This window comes from Delphinapterus leucas, chromosome 16 (assembly GCF_059928025.1).
Source record: "Delphinapterus leucas isolate spDelLeu-1000000601 "Yukka" chromosome 16, BTC_Dleu_Yukka2, whole genome shotgun sequence".
Taxonomy (NCBI): domain Eukaryota; kingdom Metazoa; phylum Chordata; class Mammalia; order Artiodactyla; family Monodontidae; genus Delphinapterus; species Delphinapterus leucas.
In genome coordinates this window covers 54779421-54796565 of record NC_143144.1, presented here as the reverse complement: position 1 = coordinate 54796565, position 17145 = coordinate 54779421, and the positions used below count along the sequence as shown (strand labels likewise).

General features: G+C 40.0%; 2 protein-coding genes across 3 annotated transcripts in view; one reads left to right on the top strand and one right to left on the bottom strand.

The window, feature by feature from the left end:
- The window catches only part of TBC1D12 (TBC1 domain family member 12), a 124819-nt gene extending 119199 nt beyond the window's left edge, over window positions 1-5620 (bottom strand). Inside the window, exons 1-2 of one of the 2 annotated variants that reach the window (XM_089897274.1) lie at window positions 5531-5620; window positions 1758-1922 (exon numbers count right to left, since the gene is read on the bottom strand). The gene's annotated coding sequence lies outside the window, so the exon portion shown is untranslated. Of the gene's footprint in view, window positions 1-1757 lie in introns of both variants that reach the window. The other variant, XM_089897273.1, reaches the window with a different exon arrangement.
- Window positions 5621-5649: 29 nt separating this feature from the next.
- NOC3L (NOC3 like DNA replication regulator) overlaps window positions 5650-17145 on the top strand; it is a 29356-nt gene continuing 17860 nt past the window's right edge. Inside the window, exons 1-8 of the mRNA XM_022569294.3 lie at window positions 5650-5817; window positions 6815-7022; window positions 8471-8603; window positions 9347-9504; window positions 10087-10140; window positions 12323-12453; window positions 15404-15565; window positions 16319-16412. Of these exons, the coding sequence (XP_022425002.2) occupies window positions 5809-5817; window positions 6815-7022; window positions 8471-8603; window positions 9347-9504; window positions 10087-10140; window positions 12323-12453; window positions 15404-15565; window positions 16319-16412 (949 nt within the window). The 5' untranslated portion in view covers window positions 5650-5808. The remainder of the gene's footprint in view (window positions 5818-6814; window positions 7023-8470; window positions 8604-9346; window positions 9505-10086; window positions 10141-12322; window positions 12454-15403; window positions 15566-16318; window positions 16413-17145) is intronic.

The following is a 17145-nucleotide window of genomic DNA, read 5'->3' as shown; positions in this document are numbered from 1 at the left end:
TTAGATGTTAGTTTCATTCTATAGTCTCTTCCCTGCTCAGTATACTTCCCAGCAGCTTTAGCACAGAGGCTGAGACAATGTGTCCTTGTTTTACAGAATATTGTTTTACAGACAGCTCCTAGCAGAGTCTGGTACAGAGAGGAGAGTGAGCAACTATTGCTGCCAAAGGGAGTATCAGAAACTGGACATGACTTTGTGCATGGAAACTACTTCCCCTTCCCCACAGATTTTTGAAAGCAATGAATAAATAAAGAGTGGCTCTGAACAGCCAATGCAAGTAAAGAAAGAGGAAATGTCAGGTCTTAGAAGTTTATCAACAAAAGTCTTAAATAGAAAAGAATACATATCACAGCCCTAGGAAAATCCCTCTTTAATTGTTTCCTGATCTATATTATTGCAGATTAGAGAAAAAAAGCTTAAGGTATTTGATCTCTTTTGCTGAAAACCACTCCCACTGGTGGGACTGGCATCTTATTACATTTCTCACCTGATATAACAATGAGTTGACTTCACTATAGTACCTAATCCTCAGATTTATTAACTTAAAATGGAGCCAATATTTATCTCATAAGATTATTGAGGATAAAGTAAGATAATTATATTTAGGGAAATATAAAAAGTGCTTCATAAGTGATAATTGTCTTAGGTTGGGGGTCCCCGAATCTGACCCTGAGTCAAGGTGTTATGAGTTGAATTGTGTGCCCCATAAAAGATATTAAAATTCGCATCCCTGGTACCTACAAATGTGACCTTATTTGGAAATAGGGTCTTTGCACATGTAATTAAGTTGTGATATGGTCATCAGAGTGGGTTCTTGATCCAATATAACCAGTGTTCTTATATGAGGGGAAGACGGCCACGTGAAGACACAGAGACACAGGGAGAATGCTATGTAAAGATGGAGGCAGAGACTGGAGTGATGCATTTACAAACCAAAGAATGCCATGGATTGTCAGCCATCACCAGAAGCTAGGAGAGATGCATGGAATAGACTTTTCCTCAGAGCCCTGAACAGGAACCAATCGCACCAACACCTTTACTGTATTTCCAACTTCTGGCCTCCAGAACTGTGAGAGAATAAACTTCTATTGTTTTAAGCCACACAATTTATGGTACTTTGTTACAGCAGCTCCAGGAAACTAATACACAAGGATTTGAGAGTATGTGGTTTATCTTGAAGGAGAGACCTGGAACCACTGATAGCAGAGTGGGGAAGTGAGACTGGGGAGAGAAGGCCAGTAACAGAGTGGGCTGATGGGTAAGTTACCTCTGCAGGTGGGGCTCAGCCCTTTTGTAGACTCCTGGAGACAGTGTGGAAGATGCCTCAGAGTTGTCCCGCTTCTCAGGAGTGAGGACATTGGTATACTTATTAGTATAAATGTTGGTATATTAGTATTCTATGGCCGTTGTAACAAATCACAAATTTGGTGGCTGAAAACAACAGAATCTTATTCTCTCACAGGTCTAGGGGTCAGAAGTCCGAAATCAGTATCCCTGGAATCATGCAGTCAGCAGGGTCACCCTCCCTCTAGAGGCTCTAGGGGAGAATCTGCTCCTTGCCTCTTCCCCCTTCTGATGGCTGCTGGCACTCCTTGACTTGTTGCTACATCACTACACTCTCTGCCTCTGTGGCAACGTCTCCTCCTCTTCTGTGTGAAATCTCTCTCTGCCTAGCCCGTAAGAATACATGTGATTGCATTTAGGGCCCACCTGGACACTCAAGAATCATCTCCCCATCCCAAGATCCTTAATCATACCTTTGGCTCTACAACATAAAATTCAACAGTTTCAGGGCCTGATATCTTCAGAGGACATTTTCCAGCCTGCCACAGGTGGTATATGTATATATCCTTCAGCTTCCATTTGTCATTGGTTGAAGGCTGCTCTCAGGGGTGAAAATTCCTTGGCACTTCTGTCCTGTCCTGCAGGGGTTGAGAAAAACTCAGGTGAAAAGTTGCAAGCCCTTGCAGAGGACTTCTTTCCGGCATGTATGGAGGAAGTGCTGAGAGGATGTCAATGGGATGACAACAAAAACATCTGCTACGTTATTATTTTTTGTTATTATTTAGGTTTTTGGTTAATTTTAAATTGAATAATTAATCATTAGTTCTAATTATGGTTATTAGCTATTTTAGCCTAATTTTCTGATGATGCACAATATAAATTATTTGCACTATCTGAACTTAGAAAATATTATCCCACCTACCTGAACTTTGTCATTTCTACAAGGGTTCACTTAAATATACATTGCTCTGTCCTTTCCTCCAAAGCAGCTTTCTTTTATCGTTTTTCTTTTTTTAGCACCTGTGCAATCTCTTATTAATCTCTATTTGGTCATGCATAATTATCTTTCCCAACTATATATATATATTTCTCAACTATATTTTAGCATTGACGAAGGTAGAGGAACGACATGTATATTTTCAAATTCTTGATGCTGGGATTTTGGAGACTTATAATCTGGTACCTTTAGTAATTTTTCATAAGGAAATACGAAGCATCTACTTTGAACATATTACATGCTTTTAGTTTCTTCAAGGTCCCTTCTTATAACATATACATTATCTTGTGGGACAGGAAACTGTGAAGCCTTATTGTACTTTGCCCACTTAGTGACAGTTTTCAAACCAGTTTGTTTATAGAAAACAGAACTGTAATATGGTGAATGGCCGAGAAATCCCTGGCTTATTTCTAAAGATCTCTGGAATATCAGGATTCTGGCTGTGGGTAAATGAATGAAATAGGCAACGTTGGAAGAGGCACAAGTGAAAAATATAGTTTCATTTTGAACATGGTGATCTGAAGTTCCATGGTTATCTTCTGGAGATGTCCAGGAGGTAGGTGGTTACATGACTGAAGCTTGAGGGAGAGATATGGACCGGAAAAAAGATTTAGGAATCTCTTTGCATTAGGTAGACGGATGAGATCACACCAGAAGAGCAAGTAGAACATAAAGAGAAGTAGAAAAGTGGGCCTGGTACTTCCCTGGTGGTGCAGTGGTAAAGAATCCTCCTGCCAATGCAGGGGACATGGGTTCGAGCCCTAGTCCGGGAAGATCCCACATGCCATGGAGCAACTAAGCCCGTGCACCACAACTACTGAGCCTGCACTCTAGAGACCATGAGCCACAACTACTGAGCCCGTGAGCCACAACTACTGAAGACCACACACCTAGAGCCCGTACTCCGCAATAAGAGAAGCCACCGCAATGAGAAGCCCGCGCACCACAACGAAGAGTAGCCCCCACTCGCTGCGGCTAGAGAAAGCCCGCGCGCAGCAACGAAGTTCCAACGCAGCCAAAAATAAATAAAATTTTAAAAAAACTTAATAATTGTGTCTGAGATAAAAAAAAAAAAGTGGGCCAACAGTGGAACCCTGAGAGTCATCTACATTGAAGAGGCAGGAGGAATAAAGAATGGAAGTAGGAGGAGAACCTGGGGAAGAGGCTGTTAAGGGAGCCAAGGGAGTCAAAATTCTAATGTGAGAAAGGAAAAATGCAGCAGAGAGATCTAATAAAGTTAAAAAAAGAAAAAAAATGATGTAATTCTGTGCACACTTAAAAAAATTTCACAACAACTTGGAGGTTCTTGGTGATCTTAATGAGAGCAGTTTCAGTGGAATGTTATGGGCAGAGTCTCAAAAGGGCTCACAGGAAACTCTGGGTACGATACCTGTGAAGCTAGTTTGGGGTAGTCCAGTGACCCCTCTTAGCTCAAGTGTCCAGGAAAGCTATGGAAGATCCAAGAGGATCTAGAGCCCAAACTGAGCTTAGCAGTGATTTGAGTGAATGGGAAATGACACAAAGCTGGGGACGACATAACTGAGAAACCAGAAGATTACATTAGTAGGAATCACGTAAACTTCCATTTGTTAAGTTTGCGTTTAAATAACAGATTGCTCAAAATCAAGATGGGAGAGATTTAGCTTGGCAACAACTGTTTAAAAATGATCCAAAGATTTCTGGTTGATTATAAACTTAAAACGGGCCAAGAGTATGACTTAATTCTTAAAAAGGCTAGTACAGGCTTGGGCTGTGATAACAGAGAAGAGGAAGTGGAGATAAAACTAGTTTTTGTTTTTTTCTAAGTAAAGACAAACAGGGAAGGAGGAAAATAAAAAAGCAATTAAAAGGAGATGGAGCCATTAGGAAAAAAATTAAGGATGGAAGAGATTTCAGTATATTTATTGGCCAAGGGTAAAGATCCATTAGGGAGAGAAAGAATACAGGAGAAAAGGGATAATTAGCGATACATGGAGTCAGATGAAGCTGGGAGAAGTTGGTTTTGAATGGAAATGGGGATGCCTCACCCTTGGAGAGACTGGACGGAAGGCTGAAAGGATGGGAGTGACCACAGATAAGCTGTTATGTTTGGGAAGGAATTCAGCCACTTGGGAAGAGTACAGGATAATGTTCTCAATTTGCTTGATGAAGTAATATTCCAGTGGGATAGGTTCTGCTGTTTCTGAGAGTGTCTGTAAAGAAGACAGAGCAATGGGGAAATTGGGGAAGTTGGAAGGGAGGGTAAGAAGAGTTCTGGATAGAATGGGATTCTTGATCTTTGAAGGGGGATCCAGAAATTGGCAGGTTTCCTCTCAGTCTCTATAAGATCAACACCCACTAGGGAGGTCAGATTCTTTGGAGCCTCTGCTGGCTTTTCCCCTCTGGCTCAGGACTGCTAGGCCAGACTCTGTGAGGGATGTGCTCAGAATCACAGACTTAAAAAAAAAAAAAAATCTGAATTGGAATTTTAAAATTCATTCATGAAAAGAAGTCTTTGAGAGACAATCATTTTGAAAAACATACTCTTATTCTTGCAATGTCTAAATCGTCCTGTTAAAACTCATGACTGGCGGAATTACTAAGCAGACAGTATAATTTACAGAAAAGTAATAGTTGTAAGATACTGAAATGCAGATGAATCTCACTGGTATAACTCTTAATCAGACAGTGGTTAAAATTAAGGCAAAACGTGTTTCAAAATAAAACATTAAGAATCATGGACTTTTCAATATCCTGGTTGTTATATCATAGCTTTGCAAGATGTTACCTTTGGGAGAAACTGGCTAAAGGATATATGGGATCTCTATTATATTTTATAACTGCATGGAAATTTACAGTTGTCTCAAAATAAAAACTTTAATAATAAAAAAAAAGAATCATAGACTTTTGAGTGCCGAAAGGTCATGAGAAATCATTAGCCATTCCACAAACGCGCCCAGAGAGCTTGTCGAGGGCCAGGCGAGGGGCGGGTACTACACGAAAGGAATAAGCTCTTCTCTGTCCTCACGACTTTACGGGAGGAAAGCTGACTACAAAACTCAGCATCTAAAAAAAGAAAGATGAGACGACCTACATCCTACAACAAGCTAAACATGAGGAGACGTACAAAATGAAGGAAGGGATTGAAAAAAATCAAGTCCTTTCGTTCTGAGGGGAGAAGCCCGATTTCCTTAAGAATTTCAAAGAAACAGAGCAAGAGTCAAAGATTCAAAGGCCCTGCGAGGTGAACCCCACCCTAGGACCATTCACCTTTGGCGATTCCCGGTTCCGTGTGTGCTCATGCGCGTGCACGCCGCGGCGCCGCCGGCCCAGGGACCCGAGAACGTTACCGCGAAAGGGCGCGTGCCCGCTCCTGTCTACGGAAGTCCCGCCCCCATTTCCGGCGGCGGAGGGTGGGAAGGGGCTAAGAGCCCCTTCCGGCTAGAGCAGTGACGCTGGTTTCGCACGTGTGTTTCTCCTTCGGGATTCCCGGATTACCCCTGCCCCTGGTGAATTTGTCGGGCCTGGGTTCCCCTGAAGATTTAAGGATGAAGGCGGTAAGTGTCCTTAGAAGCCCGGTCCCCGCGGCTTATGGCCCCTTTGGCTCACAGAGTCGCTCCCTGGTGCAGCCTTTCGGCGGTTCTCGCCCTTGTATGGGGGGCGGTGGCCTAGATTGGGGGGGGGGTCCCTCCTGGCTCTAAGCGCTGTCAGTTTCCCCGCCCTTAGACCTGGCTCCTTTTTCATCGCCCGCTGTGCGCGCTTGGCTTCAAGGGACCGCAGTGAGACTAGCACGGAGTCTTGAGTTCATACATAGGATGTCAGATTTGAAGGGTTCTACAAGACCATCTTCTGAACCCGTTATTTCATAGATGAGAAGCAGGGTCCTGCCTTCAATGAGCTTATGAGTTGTGGGACCTGAAATAAGTCCGTTTTTTTCTCCCTAAATGGTAGGAGATAGAAAAGCGAGTAATTTCTGAGTGAGAGGTCACCAGCAAGAGAGTTGTAATCCACATACCCGAATTCAGTTTTGCTTTCCTTAGTTTAAGGGTCTTTGACAAATCACATAAACTCTTTAAGCCGTAGCTTCCCCAGTAATATGAGGATAATAGCTGTCGCTACTTGACTAGGCTGTTGGAGGTAATATGTTAGAGCACTTTGTAAACAGTAAAGCGATATGTAAACGTCAGTTATTGTGAAAGACAGCCAGCATTTTGCTCTTATTATGCCAAATTACAGGCGTTAAGCTAGCCTTGAATAACCGTTTACCACTAGCTTAGTGGTTCTTCACCTTTTTTGGAGTCTTAGACTCCTTTGAGCATCTGTGGATTCTGGTCACAGGAAGACCCTCCTGTTGAATAACTGATGATCTAGTGCCATTCTGTAGGATTAATGCCATAGTGTGGTTTTAGCTTTTATATCCAAGACCCATGGCTGTGAGACATTAAAATTGTGGAATTGGTCTAATGAAATTTTATAATCAATTCTCTTTAACCTGATTTTAAAAATAATTTAAATTTCTGGATATGCAGTGCTTCTTCTGTTGTTGTTTTCTAGAGAAGAAATAAAAAACAGGTCCCAAGCTTTCGGAAGTTGCTAAAAACTAGTAAAGTCAAACTTGAAAACAAGCTAAAAAACAAACAATTTAAACAACAAAGCACTCTCAAGAAGTACCGAAAAGAACAGAGGAAACTAAGACAAGCTGTAAAAGATGCTGTGTCTAAGAAACCTATTCCGTTGGAGGACCCAAAGAAAAAACGACCAGGTAATTGTGAAAACATGCATGTGTTCCAGTTTCCATTGATTTGTTTTAAAATGTTCTTCATGGAATAACTTTGCTTTCTAGTAATCACTCTTCTTGTTCTCAGGTCTTCCTAAGAGTAGGTAAGGATCGTAGTCCTATATATGCTTTATCACAATTAGTATGAGAAAACATTTCAGTACAGTATTCACAGTGAGAAAGAGCTAGACTCGCCTTTCAGTTTGTCTAGAAAGCAGATCTGAAGATACAATACGTACTTGGGAAAACAGACTCAGAGTAGCAAATGTAAATAATTGTTGGGCATGCCAGTGCTGCCACTTTTCCGTTCACTGGCAGTTAGCTAAGGTAAGAACATTGCTTTTCTCTGGTGCATTCTTCACAGTGTTGCTAAGTTTCACTTAGTTTTCTAAACTTCTGGCTTTCTTTTCACTTGGAAAGTTGGAGTGAAATTGAGCTGTAATTGTCAGGGTTATTCTTTTGTAAACCTGTTCAAAAATTCCCAAGTACTCAAAAAACAGGTAAGGAATATGACCATTTTGAGTCAGACCAGTTTTTCTACAGGGTTACTCGTACTTTCAGGGAATTCATATTTGGCTGTATCTGACTCTTCATTCTTCCCATGCCCATCTCATTCTCTTATCCTGACCTATTTAGTTTGATCCCTTGGCAACACGTTATTGTGATGTATAAAAGGTCATGGGACTGGAAGTCAGGAAACTTGAACTTTTCTCTTAATTTTGTTGCTTACTAGCAGTGTGGCCTTAGTCCGTCACTTAATCTCCAGGTACTTCATCTATTTAAAAAAAAAAATGCATTGGTTGAGTTAGATGTTTTTAAAGATCTATCTAAATTTCAGAAGAATTTAAAAAGCATGATGTGTTAGTAATTACATTTTAAAAATAGAAGCAAAAGATTTCTTCATTCTTATATGTTGAGCATCTAAATGAAGTCTCTCAGGCAGTTGGGTATAAGAGTGTAATGTTCAAGTGAAAGATCTGGGTTAGAGAGAATAGTTTTTGGAATTATCAACATGTAGATGGTAATCAAAGCCTTAGGCTTGGGTAAAATCACCATGGAGACTGTGTAGCGTGAAAATAAGAGAACCTAGAACAAAATTTTAAGGAACCCCAGCATTTAAGAACTGGGTGATCTCAAATGCTCTGAAGGACATTGCAGAATGTGTGGACACATTTATTTTTTGGTTGTTACAGTGACCTAAGAATGCTCCTGGCATTTAGATTTCAGGGGGTCAGAGATGCTGGCATTTTGCCTAGCCCAGGACACCCAAGTACAACAAAGAATTGTCCTGCCCAGCGTGTCAGTAGTGCTCCCGTTTAGAAACACTGGGCTAGGGTGTTAGTAAAGCACATGCTTTTCCTATCATAGACACAAAAATGCAGCGTTCTACATTTCTAATACTTGTTTCTGATTTCTTGTTGTTGTTGGAACAGGTAAAAGGATTGAGAGGGAAGAGGAAGAAGAGGAGGAAGCCCTTCCTTTAGATATGATGGATGAAGATGACTTACAGTTAATGAAGGATTTAGGGCAAAGAGCATCTTTTCTAACGAGAGATCTTTCTTCTAGGTAATACTTCATTTAGATGGTAGTCATTCGCATCCTTTCACTGCTAAAAACTTGGTTCTGAATTTTACTTAGGTGGTTAGTGCAAGATGCTGCTCATCTCTGAACACAGTGTTTACAAAGAGTAAACCTTATTCAGTCTATTTCCTAAATAAGGTTAGTTCATAAATAAAACAAGCTGATTTTATTTAGTGTATATCTTTATTTCTTTTGAGTCTGAATAGTGAAGTGGAGTGAATGGGTGAAGTATGCTGTTCTTTGTTTGAGGCAGAGCGGTCCCGAGTTCTTTATGGCCATGTTACACATGCCTCAGTCCTTGTTACCCTATTAGGTACATATTATTCCCTTTTACAGAGAGGAAACTAATGCTTTCCCATTGTCACAAGTAGTGGATCTGAAATTTAAACTTAGATACTTCTAAGTCAAAAGTCCATGCTATGTTGTGACAGCTTTGGGGAAAGTAAAATAGCATATCACCCTTGGCTCTGGAATATTCTTCAAAGAAAAATCTGCTGTAACTTTCACCTTTATTTTGCCTCTAAAACTAAGTGTAGCCATAGTTTGAGTCTTTATGGTTGGCCATACAATTCATTTATTCATTTACTATACAAATGCCTGGTCTAGATGCTAATATCTATATGCCTATTAAAGGTTTGGTTAGTGGTTTATTTTTCTATGCTTTTAAAATGATAGGTCTCTAGGTTCTTTTTTAAATATATTAAAACTAAATTTTTTTTTTCCTGCAGTGAGCCTGTTCATGCCAGGAAGCAGAAGCATGAGTGTGTTATAGATAAGTATGAAAAAATACCAAGAACTCTGCAAACTGCACCAGAGAAGGAACTGATTCACTTACTTCCTATTAAAGATAAAAGTGGTATAATCCCACGGACCAGAGAGAAACCAGGTGATCAGCCCATGTATTAGTTAAAATTGTAGCTCCTTACTAATAATCACATTCAAAATTTTTTCATTCAAAATTTATTTTCTTTTAACTTTTACCCATATTTACAAAAGGGGATAGCTACAGTTAGTCATAGAACAAACTTGATGATTTTGGCCAGAAATACAGATGGTTATCTCAGGTGCCCTTTGTACTATGAGTACAGCTGAAGCCACAAAGTTAAGGTGATTCTTTTCAGAGTATTTCATTATGTTGTTTCTAAAATTAGAGCATATTAGTCATCCTTTTTTAGCCTTTTTTTCTTACATGTATTTTTTGTGAAATACACACAAAAGTCTAGAAATCAAAGATGTGAAGGTATGTGGTTTATCACCAAAAGCATACCCATAAAACTACCATCTGGGCAAGAAGGAAGTACTGCCAGCACCCAGAAACTTCCCTATACTCCCCTAAATCACTAATTGCTCCCTCCTGACAAAAGTAACTATTTTCTTGAGTTTTATGGTAATCACTTCCCTGGTTTTCCTTGTGGTTATACCACTTATGTATATTATCACATTTTTAATATGCATATTTTCCATATAGTTATTGACAGTAACCAAGATGAAGAGGATCAAGAAGAGATGGAACCTGAAGAAGGTAATGGGATGCATCTTTCTAGTTACTAAATTGTTAATTGAGAATTACATTTTTTTACTTAATATGAATTAATTTTACGTAAAATCTGGAATGTGCATTTTGGAGTACTGGTCATTTCGAGCTCATTTCGAACATTTTCCCACATTTTGAAAGTCTTACCTTGTGTAACTTGAGTCTTTTAAAAAAAAAATTATGTATTTATTTAGTTTTGGCTGCGTTGGGTCTTTGTTGCTGCACATGGGTTTTCTCTAGTTGCGGCGAGCGGGGGCTACTCTGTTGTGGTGCGTGGGCTTCTCATTGCAGTGGCTTCTCGTTGTGGAACATGGGCTCTAGGCGCACAGGCTTCAGTAGTTGTGGCATGTGGGCTCAGTAGTTGTGGCTCATGGGCTCTAGAGTGCAGACTCAGTAGCTGTGGTGCACGGCCTTAGTTGCTCCGCAGCATGTGGGATCTTCCTGGACCAGGGCTCGAACACGTGTCCCCTGCATTGGCAGGTGGATTCTCAACCACTGCACCACCAGGGAAGCCCTGTAATTTGATTCTTTGTTGCTTTTATTATGGAAAATTTTATTCAGTTATGTTTGTGATGTCTAGGTATGCATGAAGAATCTTATAAATTGTTGCTGTTTTGAATTGTTTTTAATTGTAAAGAAGGACCTGCCTACAAATAACTGTTCACTTTTTAGCTTAAATTGTAAAAACGATTCTGTGGTACAAAATTGTTTTGGTTCTTTCTTAGAGCAATTATACTTTATGTATGTCTGCTTTACATAACTATATGTGGGTTCTAATAGCTAGAACAGTTCTAATCAAAGTTAAACTGAAAGAACGTATTTTATTTATTTTTTAAAATAAATTTATTTATTTAATTTATTTATTTTTGGCTGCGTTGGGTCTTCATTGCTGCATGTGGGCTTTCTCTAGTTGTGGCGAGCGGGGGCTACTCTTCATTGCGGTGCACAGGCTTCTCACTGCGGTGGTTTCTCTTGTTGCGGAGCACGGGCTCTAGGCATGCGGGCTTCAGTAGTTGTGGCTCTCAGGCTCTAGAGCACAGGCTCAGTAGTTGTGGCACACGGGCTTAGTTGCTCCGCAGCATGTGGGATCTTCCTGGACCAGGCCTCGAACCCATGTCCCCTGCATTGGCAGGCGGATTCTTAACCACTGCGCCACCAGGGAAGCCCTGAACGTATTTTATTGTTTGAAACTATATTGGTTTGGAATTTGTGATAGAACAAGCCGGTTAAATTTTACTTTCTCTTAGCAAACCATATTAGTGTAAATGAGATTACAGGTCAACTGTTAACTGTTTTTAGGCATCCTTCATCAGCTCATTACAGATTATGCTTGTGTGTTTATTAAATCTAATTCCCTGTGAATTTCTTAAGGTGGATGTATTTTGTGTAGCTTAAAGGACTGTATAGAGTTGAAAACAAAGGAGCATGTACTTTTAAAAAAACTAAATGAGATTGCTCTTTTCCTTAATTAGTATGAATTATTGTGGGTTTATTAGCACAGTAGTTAAAAATGTGAACTCTTAAGTCAGACTGCCTGGGTTTGAATCCCATTTCTGCCAGGGATATGAGCTTAGTCAAGTTACTTTCTCTTTGCCTCAGTGTATCTACAGAATTGGGCTAATGATAGTACTTGCCTCATGTGGTTGTTGAGAGGGTGATATGTAGTAATCTTGGCCCATGGCAAGTGCTTGATAAAAGTTAGCTATCATGATTAGTTTTTTATAAATTTATTTATTTTATTTATTATTTTTGGCTGTGTTGGGTCTTCGTTGCTGCACACGGGCTTTCTCTAGTTACAGGGAGCGGGACCTACTCTTCGTTGCGGTGCACGGGCTTCTCATTGCGGTGGCTTGTCTTGTTGCGGAGCACAGGCTGTAGGCACGCGGGCTCAGTAGTTGCATCACGTGGGCTCAGTAGTTGTGGCTCGTGGGCTCTAGAGCATAGGCTCAGTAGTTGTGGTGCATGGACTTAGTTGCTCTGCAGCACGTGGGATCTTCCCAGATCAGGGCTCGAACCCGTGTCCCCTGCATTGGCAGGCGGGTTCTTAACCGCAGCACCACCAGGGAAGTCCCGATTATTTGTTACTACAAGAAAGTTATTTTATTAATTAAGGTTCTTGGATACTTGTAAATAAAGACATGTTTAAGAGGGGGAACCTAATCTGTTTCAGAGATCATTGAAGAACCCATTAAAGAGCTGACATTAGAAGAACATTTAATTGAGAGGAAGAAGAAACTACAGGAGAAGAAAATGCGTATCGCAGCCTTGGCATCTGCCATATTATCGGATCCAGAAAGTAATGTAAGTATAATTAATTTCCTTAGGCTCTTCATATTATATGTTGTAACAGTCTAATCTTTTAATATTCTCTTGTTAGCTATATGCACACACAGAAAGGAAGAGCATTAACAAAATGTAGTAACTGAGTTAGAATAAGAGTACACAGGACCTTAGCCTAATCCAAATCTGTAGTCTTAGAAAAGTTACTTACACATTCTGAGTCTTACTTTCTTCATCTCTAAATGAAGATATTGGACTTAATGTTGTAACTCTAAAAGTGGTTAAGTGTAAAAATTAACAGTACTAGGGAGGAGGAACCAACTTGCAAGTTGCTTGGCTGATCTATAGAGTTATTAAGGAAGGTGGTACACAAAAGCCAGTGAGATTAGTTCAGGAATAATTGTAAGTGGAAAAATTTTTTTCTTTAAATTTATTTACTTATTTATTTATTTTTGGGTGCATTGGGTCTTCGTTGCTGTGCGTGGGCTTTCTCTAGCTGCAGCGAGTGGGGACTACTCTTCATTGTGGTGTGCAGGCTTCTCATTACAGTGGCTTCTCTTGTTGCGGAGCATGGGCTCTAGGCGCACGGGCTTCAGTAGTTGTGGTACGTGGGCTCAGTAGCTCCGTGGCACATGGGATCTTCCCAGACCAGGGCTTGAACCCGTGTCCCCTGCATTGGCAAGCAGATTCTTAACCACTGCGCCACCAGGGAAGTCCGGAAAAAGTCTATCTGTTTTAAATAAAGTAGACTGAAGAGTTATAATGAATTATCAGTGAGCCATGGGCATGGGGGTAAAGGTGGTGATAGTTATAACATGTGGGCTCAAGAAACCTGAGGTTCAGTCTTGGCTCTTTTTTTTTTTTTTTTTGGCGGTATGCGGGCCTCTCACTGTTGTGGCGTCTCCTGTTGCGGAGCACAGGCTCCGGACGTGCAGGCTCAGCAGCCATGGCTCACGGGCCTAGCTGCTCCGCGGCATGTGGGATCTTCCCAGACTGGGGCACGAACCTGTGTCCCCTGCATCGGCAGGCGGACTCTCAACCACTGCGCCACCAGGGAAGCCCCTTGGCTCTTTTAAGTACTATCTGTTAGACTTTGGGAAAGTCGTTTTACCCAAGCTCATTTTCTTCATCTCTAAAAAGAGGATGGTACTTTTTTGTTTTTTGGCTGCGGTACACAGCATGTGGGATCTTAGTTCCCCAACCAGGGACTGAACCTGTGCCCCTGCACTGCAAGTGTGGAGTCTTAACCACTGGACTGCCAGGGAAATCCAGATGGTACCTATTTTAAAACTGTTGTGAGGATTAAATGATAAAATATACATGAAGTCATTTAAGGGGTACTATTCTTTTTAGCTTGGTGTCCCCAGCATCCTACTGTGATGAGTATTTGTTTATTGAATGATAAAATAGATTATTTACATTTATAGAAAAAAAATTCATATGGGTATGCTTTGCTGCAGTACTTGTCCTTTTCTAATAAAGTGAGGGGAAAGGTCTGGAGCAGAATTGGGTAGGGGGATTTGGAATATTTCTCACCAGTATGATCTTATATAATCAGTATAAAACCATAGAGACAAGAGCTATTGATCTCATTTTACAGTTGAAAAATTAAGGCTTACAAATTCAAGTTGTTTCATATTTTAACAGCTACTAGATTGGAACCCAGGTCTTCTAACTCTGGATCCTCATGCTCATTTCATACAAGTTAGAGTTGCAAATAGGTGGTGGCATATTTGTCCTCTCACCACTATATGGCAAACATTTTTGACCAACCAGCGCATTCTCAAGATAGCAGAGCACTCGAGCAGGCAGTGGTAGTTCATCCAGTCAAGCACATTTGTTGAAATCAGCTTTTCACTTCTTCATCACATAATACAAATGATCTTTCTATGATCGTGTTGAAACTAAATGTGGATACATTATATTTAATTCCTGATTAGTTCATGTATAGGTGATTAATATACTTGATTGATGTATGCAACATTTTAATATATTTCAAAAAGTGTTTTTAGGGAAATAGGGCACACATGTTTTAGGAAAACCCAGTGCCATTTGCAGCAACATGGATGGACCTAGAGATTATCAGACTAAGTGAAGTAAGTCAGACAGAGAAAGACAAATACATGATATCACTTATGTGTGGAATCTAAAAAAATGATACAAATGACCTTATTTTAAAAATAGAAGTAGACTCAGTCATAGAAAACAAACTTACGGTTACCAGAGGGGAAAGGGGCAGGGGAGAGATAAATTAGGAATTTGGAATTAAAAGGTATAGATTACTGTATATAAAGTAGATAAACAACAAGGACCTGTATAGCACAGGGAACTGTGTCAGTATCTTGTAATAACCTATAATGAAAAAGAATCTGAAAAAGAATATATGTTTATATATATAAAACTGAATCACTTTGCTTTGTACCTGAAACACTGTAAATCAACTATACTTCAATTAAAAAAAGTAGCATCGGGCTTCCCTGGTGGTGCAGTGGTTGAGAGTCTGCCTGCCGATGCAGGGGACGCGGGTTTGTGCCCCGGTCCAGGAGGATCCCACATGCCGCGGAGCGGCTAGGCCTGTGAGCCATGGCCGCTGAGCCTGCGCATCCGGAGCCTCCACAACAGGAGAGGCCACAACAGTGAGAGGCCTGCGTACTGCAAAAAAAAAAAAAAGTAGCATCATAAATAAAAAGAAAACCTAATAAAAAAAGCATTTCTAAAAAATAGGTAGATTAATAAATTTATACTTTTTAAAGTATATTTTTTCTAATTTCTTATTTAACAAAAATATGATGAACTTATAGCTTTAGTGATATATCTTTTTTAATGTGAGCAGTGTCTGTAGTTGTGTGTGGCTGTACTAGACTGTGAGCCATTGTGTGAATTCCACTTATTGTGCCAGATGTGAGGCTGTTGTCTTTTGTTTATAATTGTCTTGCCATTTCTCTAGCCATATAAGTTATTTCTTTAACAGATTAAAAAATTGAAAGAATTACGTTCCATGCTGATGGAACAGGATCCTGACGTGGCTGTTACTGTTCGAAAGCTGGTGATAGTTTCTCTGATGGAGTTATTTAAAGACATTACTCCTTCTTATAAAATACGACCCCTAACAGAGGCAGAAAAATCTACCAAGGTAATGCTGGATATAATTTTTTTTTTAACATCTTTATTGGAGTATAATTGCTTTACAATGTTATGTTAGTTTCTGCTGTATAACAGAATGAATCAGCTATATGCATACATATATCCCTATATCTCCTCCCTCTTACGTCTCCCTCCCACCCTCCCTATCCCACCCCTCTAGGTGGTCACAAAGCACTGAGATGACCTCCCTGTGCTATGCAGCTGCTTTCCACTACCTGTTTTACATTTGGTAGTGTGTATATGTCAGTGCTACTCTCTCACTTCATCCCAGCTTACGCTTCCCCCTCCCTGTGTCCTCAAGTCCATTCTCTACGTCTGCGTCTTTATTCCTGTCCTGCCCCTAGGTTCATCAGAACCTTTTTTTTTTTAGATTCCATATATTTGTGTTAGCATACGGTATTTGTTTTTCTTTTTCTGATTTACTTCACTCTGTATGACAGACTGTAGGTCCATCCACCTCACTACAAATAACTCAATTTTGTTTCTTTTTATGGCTGAATAATATTCCATTGTATATATGTGCCACATCTTTATCCATTCATCTGTTGATGGACACTTAGGTTGCTTCCATGTCCTGGCTATTGTAAATAGTAATGCTGGATATAATTACTACACAAAATAAGCTGAAAATTTTGCATAGCTAGAGATGGGAGAAATAGTGGGGACACTCATATTTTGTGCTAATTTAAAAATGGATTTCAGTATTTTGATTTAAGAAAATAATCTTTTTTGATCTTTTTAGATCCGCAAAGAAACCCAGAAGTTAAGAGAATTTGAAGAAGGCCTGGTTAGCCAATATAAATTTTACTTGGAAAATCTGGAGCAAATAGTTAAAGGTATATTAAAAATATCTTAAAAGTATGTAACACACTTAGCTTTGATCAGGAATGTGAATTCTATATTCTGTCCTGTGTGTTTAGAGTCATATAGTGTATGGTCAGGAGCAGAGTCTATAGAGTCAGACTTCCTGGGTTCAAATTCTGGTTCACCACCTATGTGGTGGGCAAAGGACTTAATCTCTCTGTGCCTCAGTTTTTCCTGTCTATAAAATGGGAATAAGGATAGTACTTTACCTCATAGGATTGTTGTGAGTAGTGAATTAATTTATAGATATAAAGTAGAATTATAGTGCCTATACTAGGCACTGTGCTTTATCAGCTATCAGTATTAGTATTATTGTTGCTGCAGTTCTTTACCTAGTAAGTAGTTGTATGTTTCTTGAATTCATGAATGGCTGGAATTTATTCTACTGGTTTTTTTTGAGGGTTTTTTTTCTACATCTTTATTGGAGTATAATTGCTTTACAGTGTTGTGTTAGTTTCTGCTATATAATAAAGTGAATCATCTTTATGCATACGTATACCCCCATATCCCCTCCCTCTTGTGTCTCCCTCCCACCCTCCTTAATCCCATCCCTCTAGATGGTTGCAAAGGACCGAGCTGATCTCCCTGTGCCATGCAGCTGCTTCCCACTAGCTATCTATTTTGCATTTGGTAGATGAACTTAGGGGCAGGACAGGAATAAAGACACAGACATAGAGAATGGACTTGAGGACAAGGGGAGGGGGA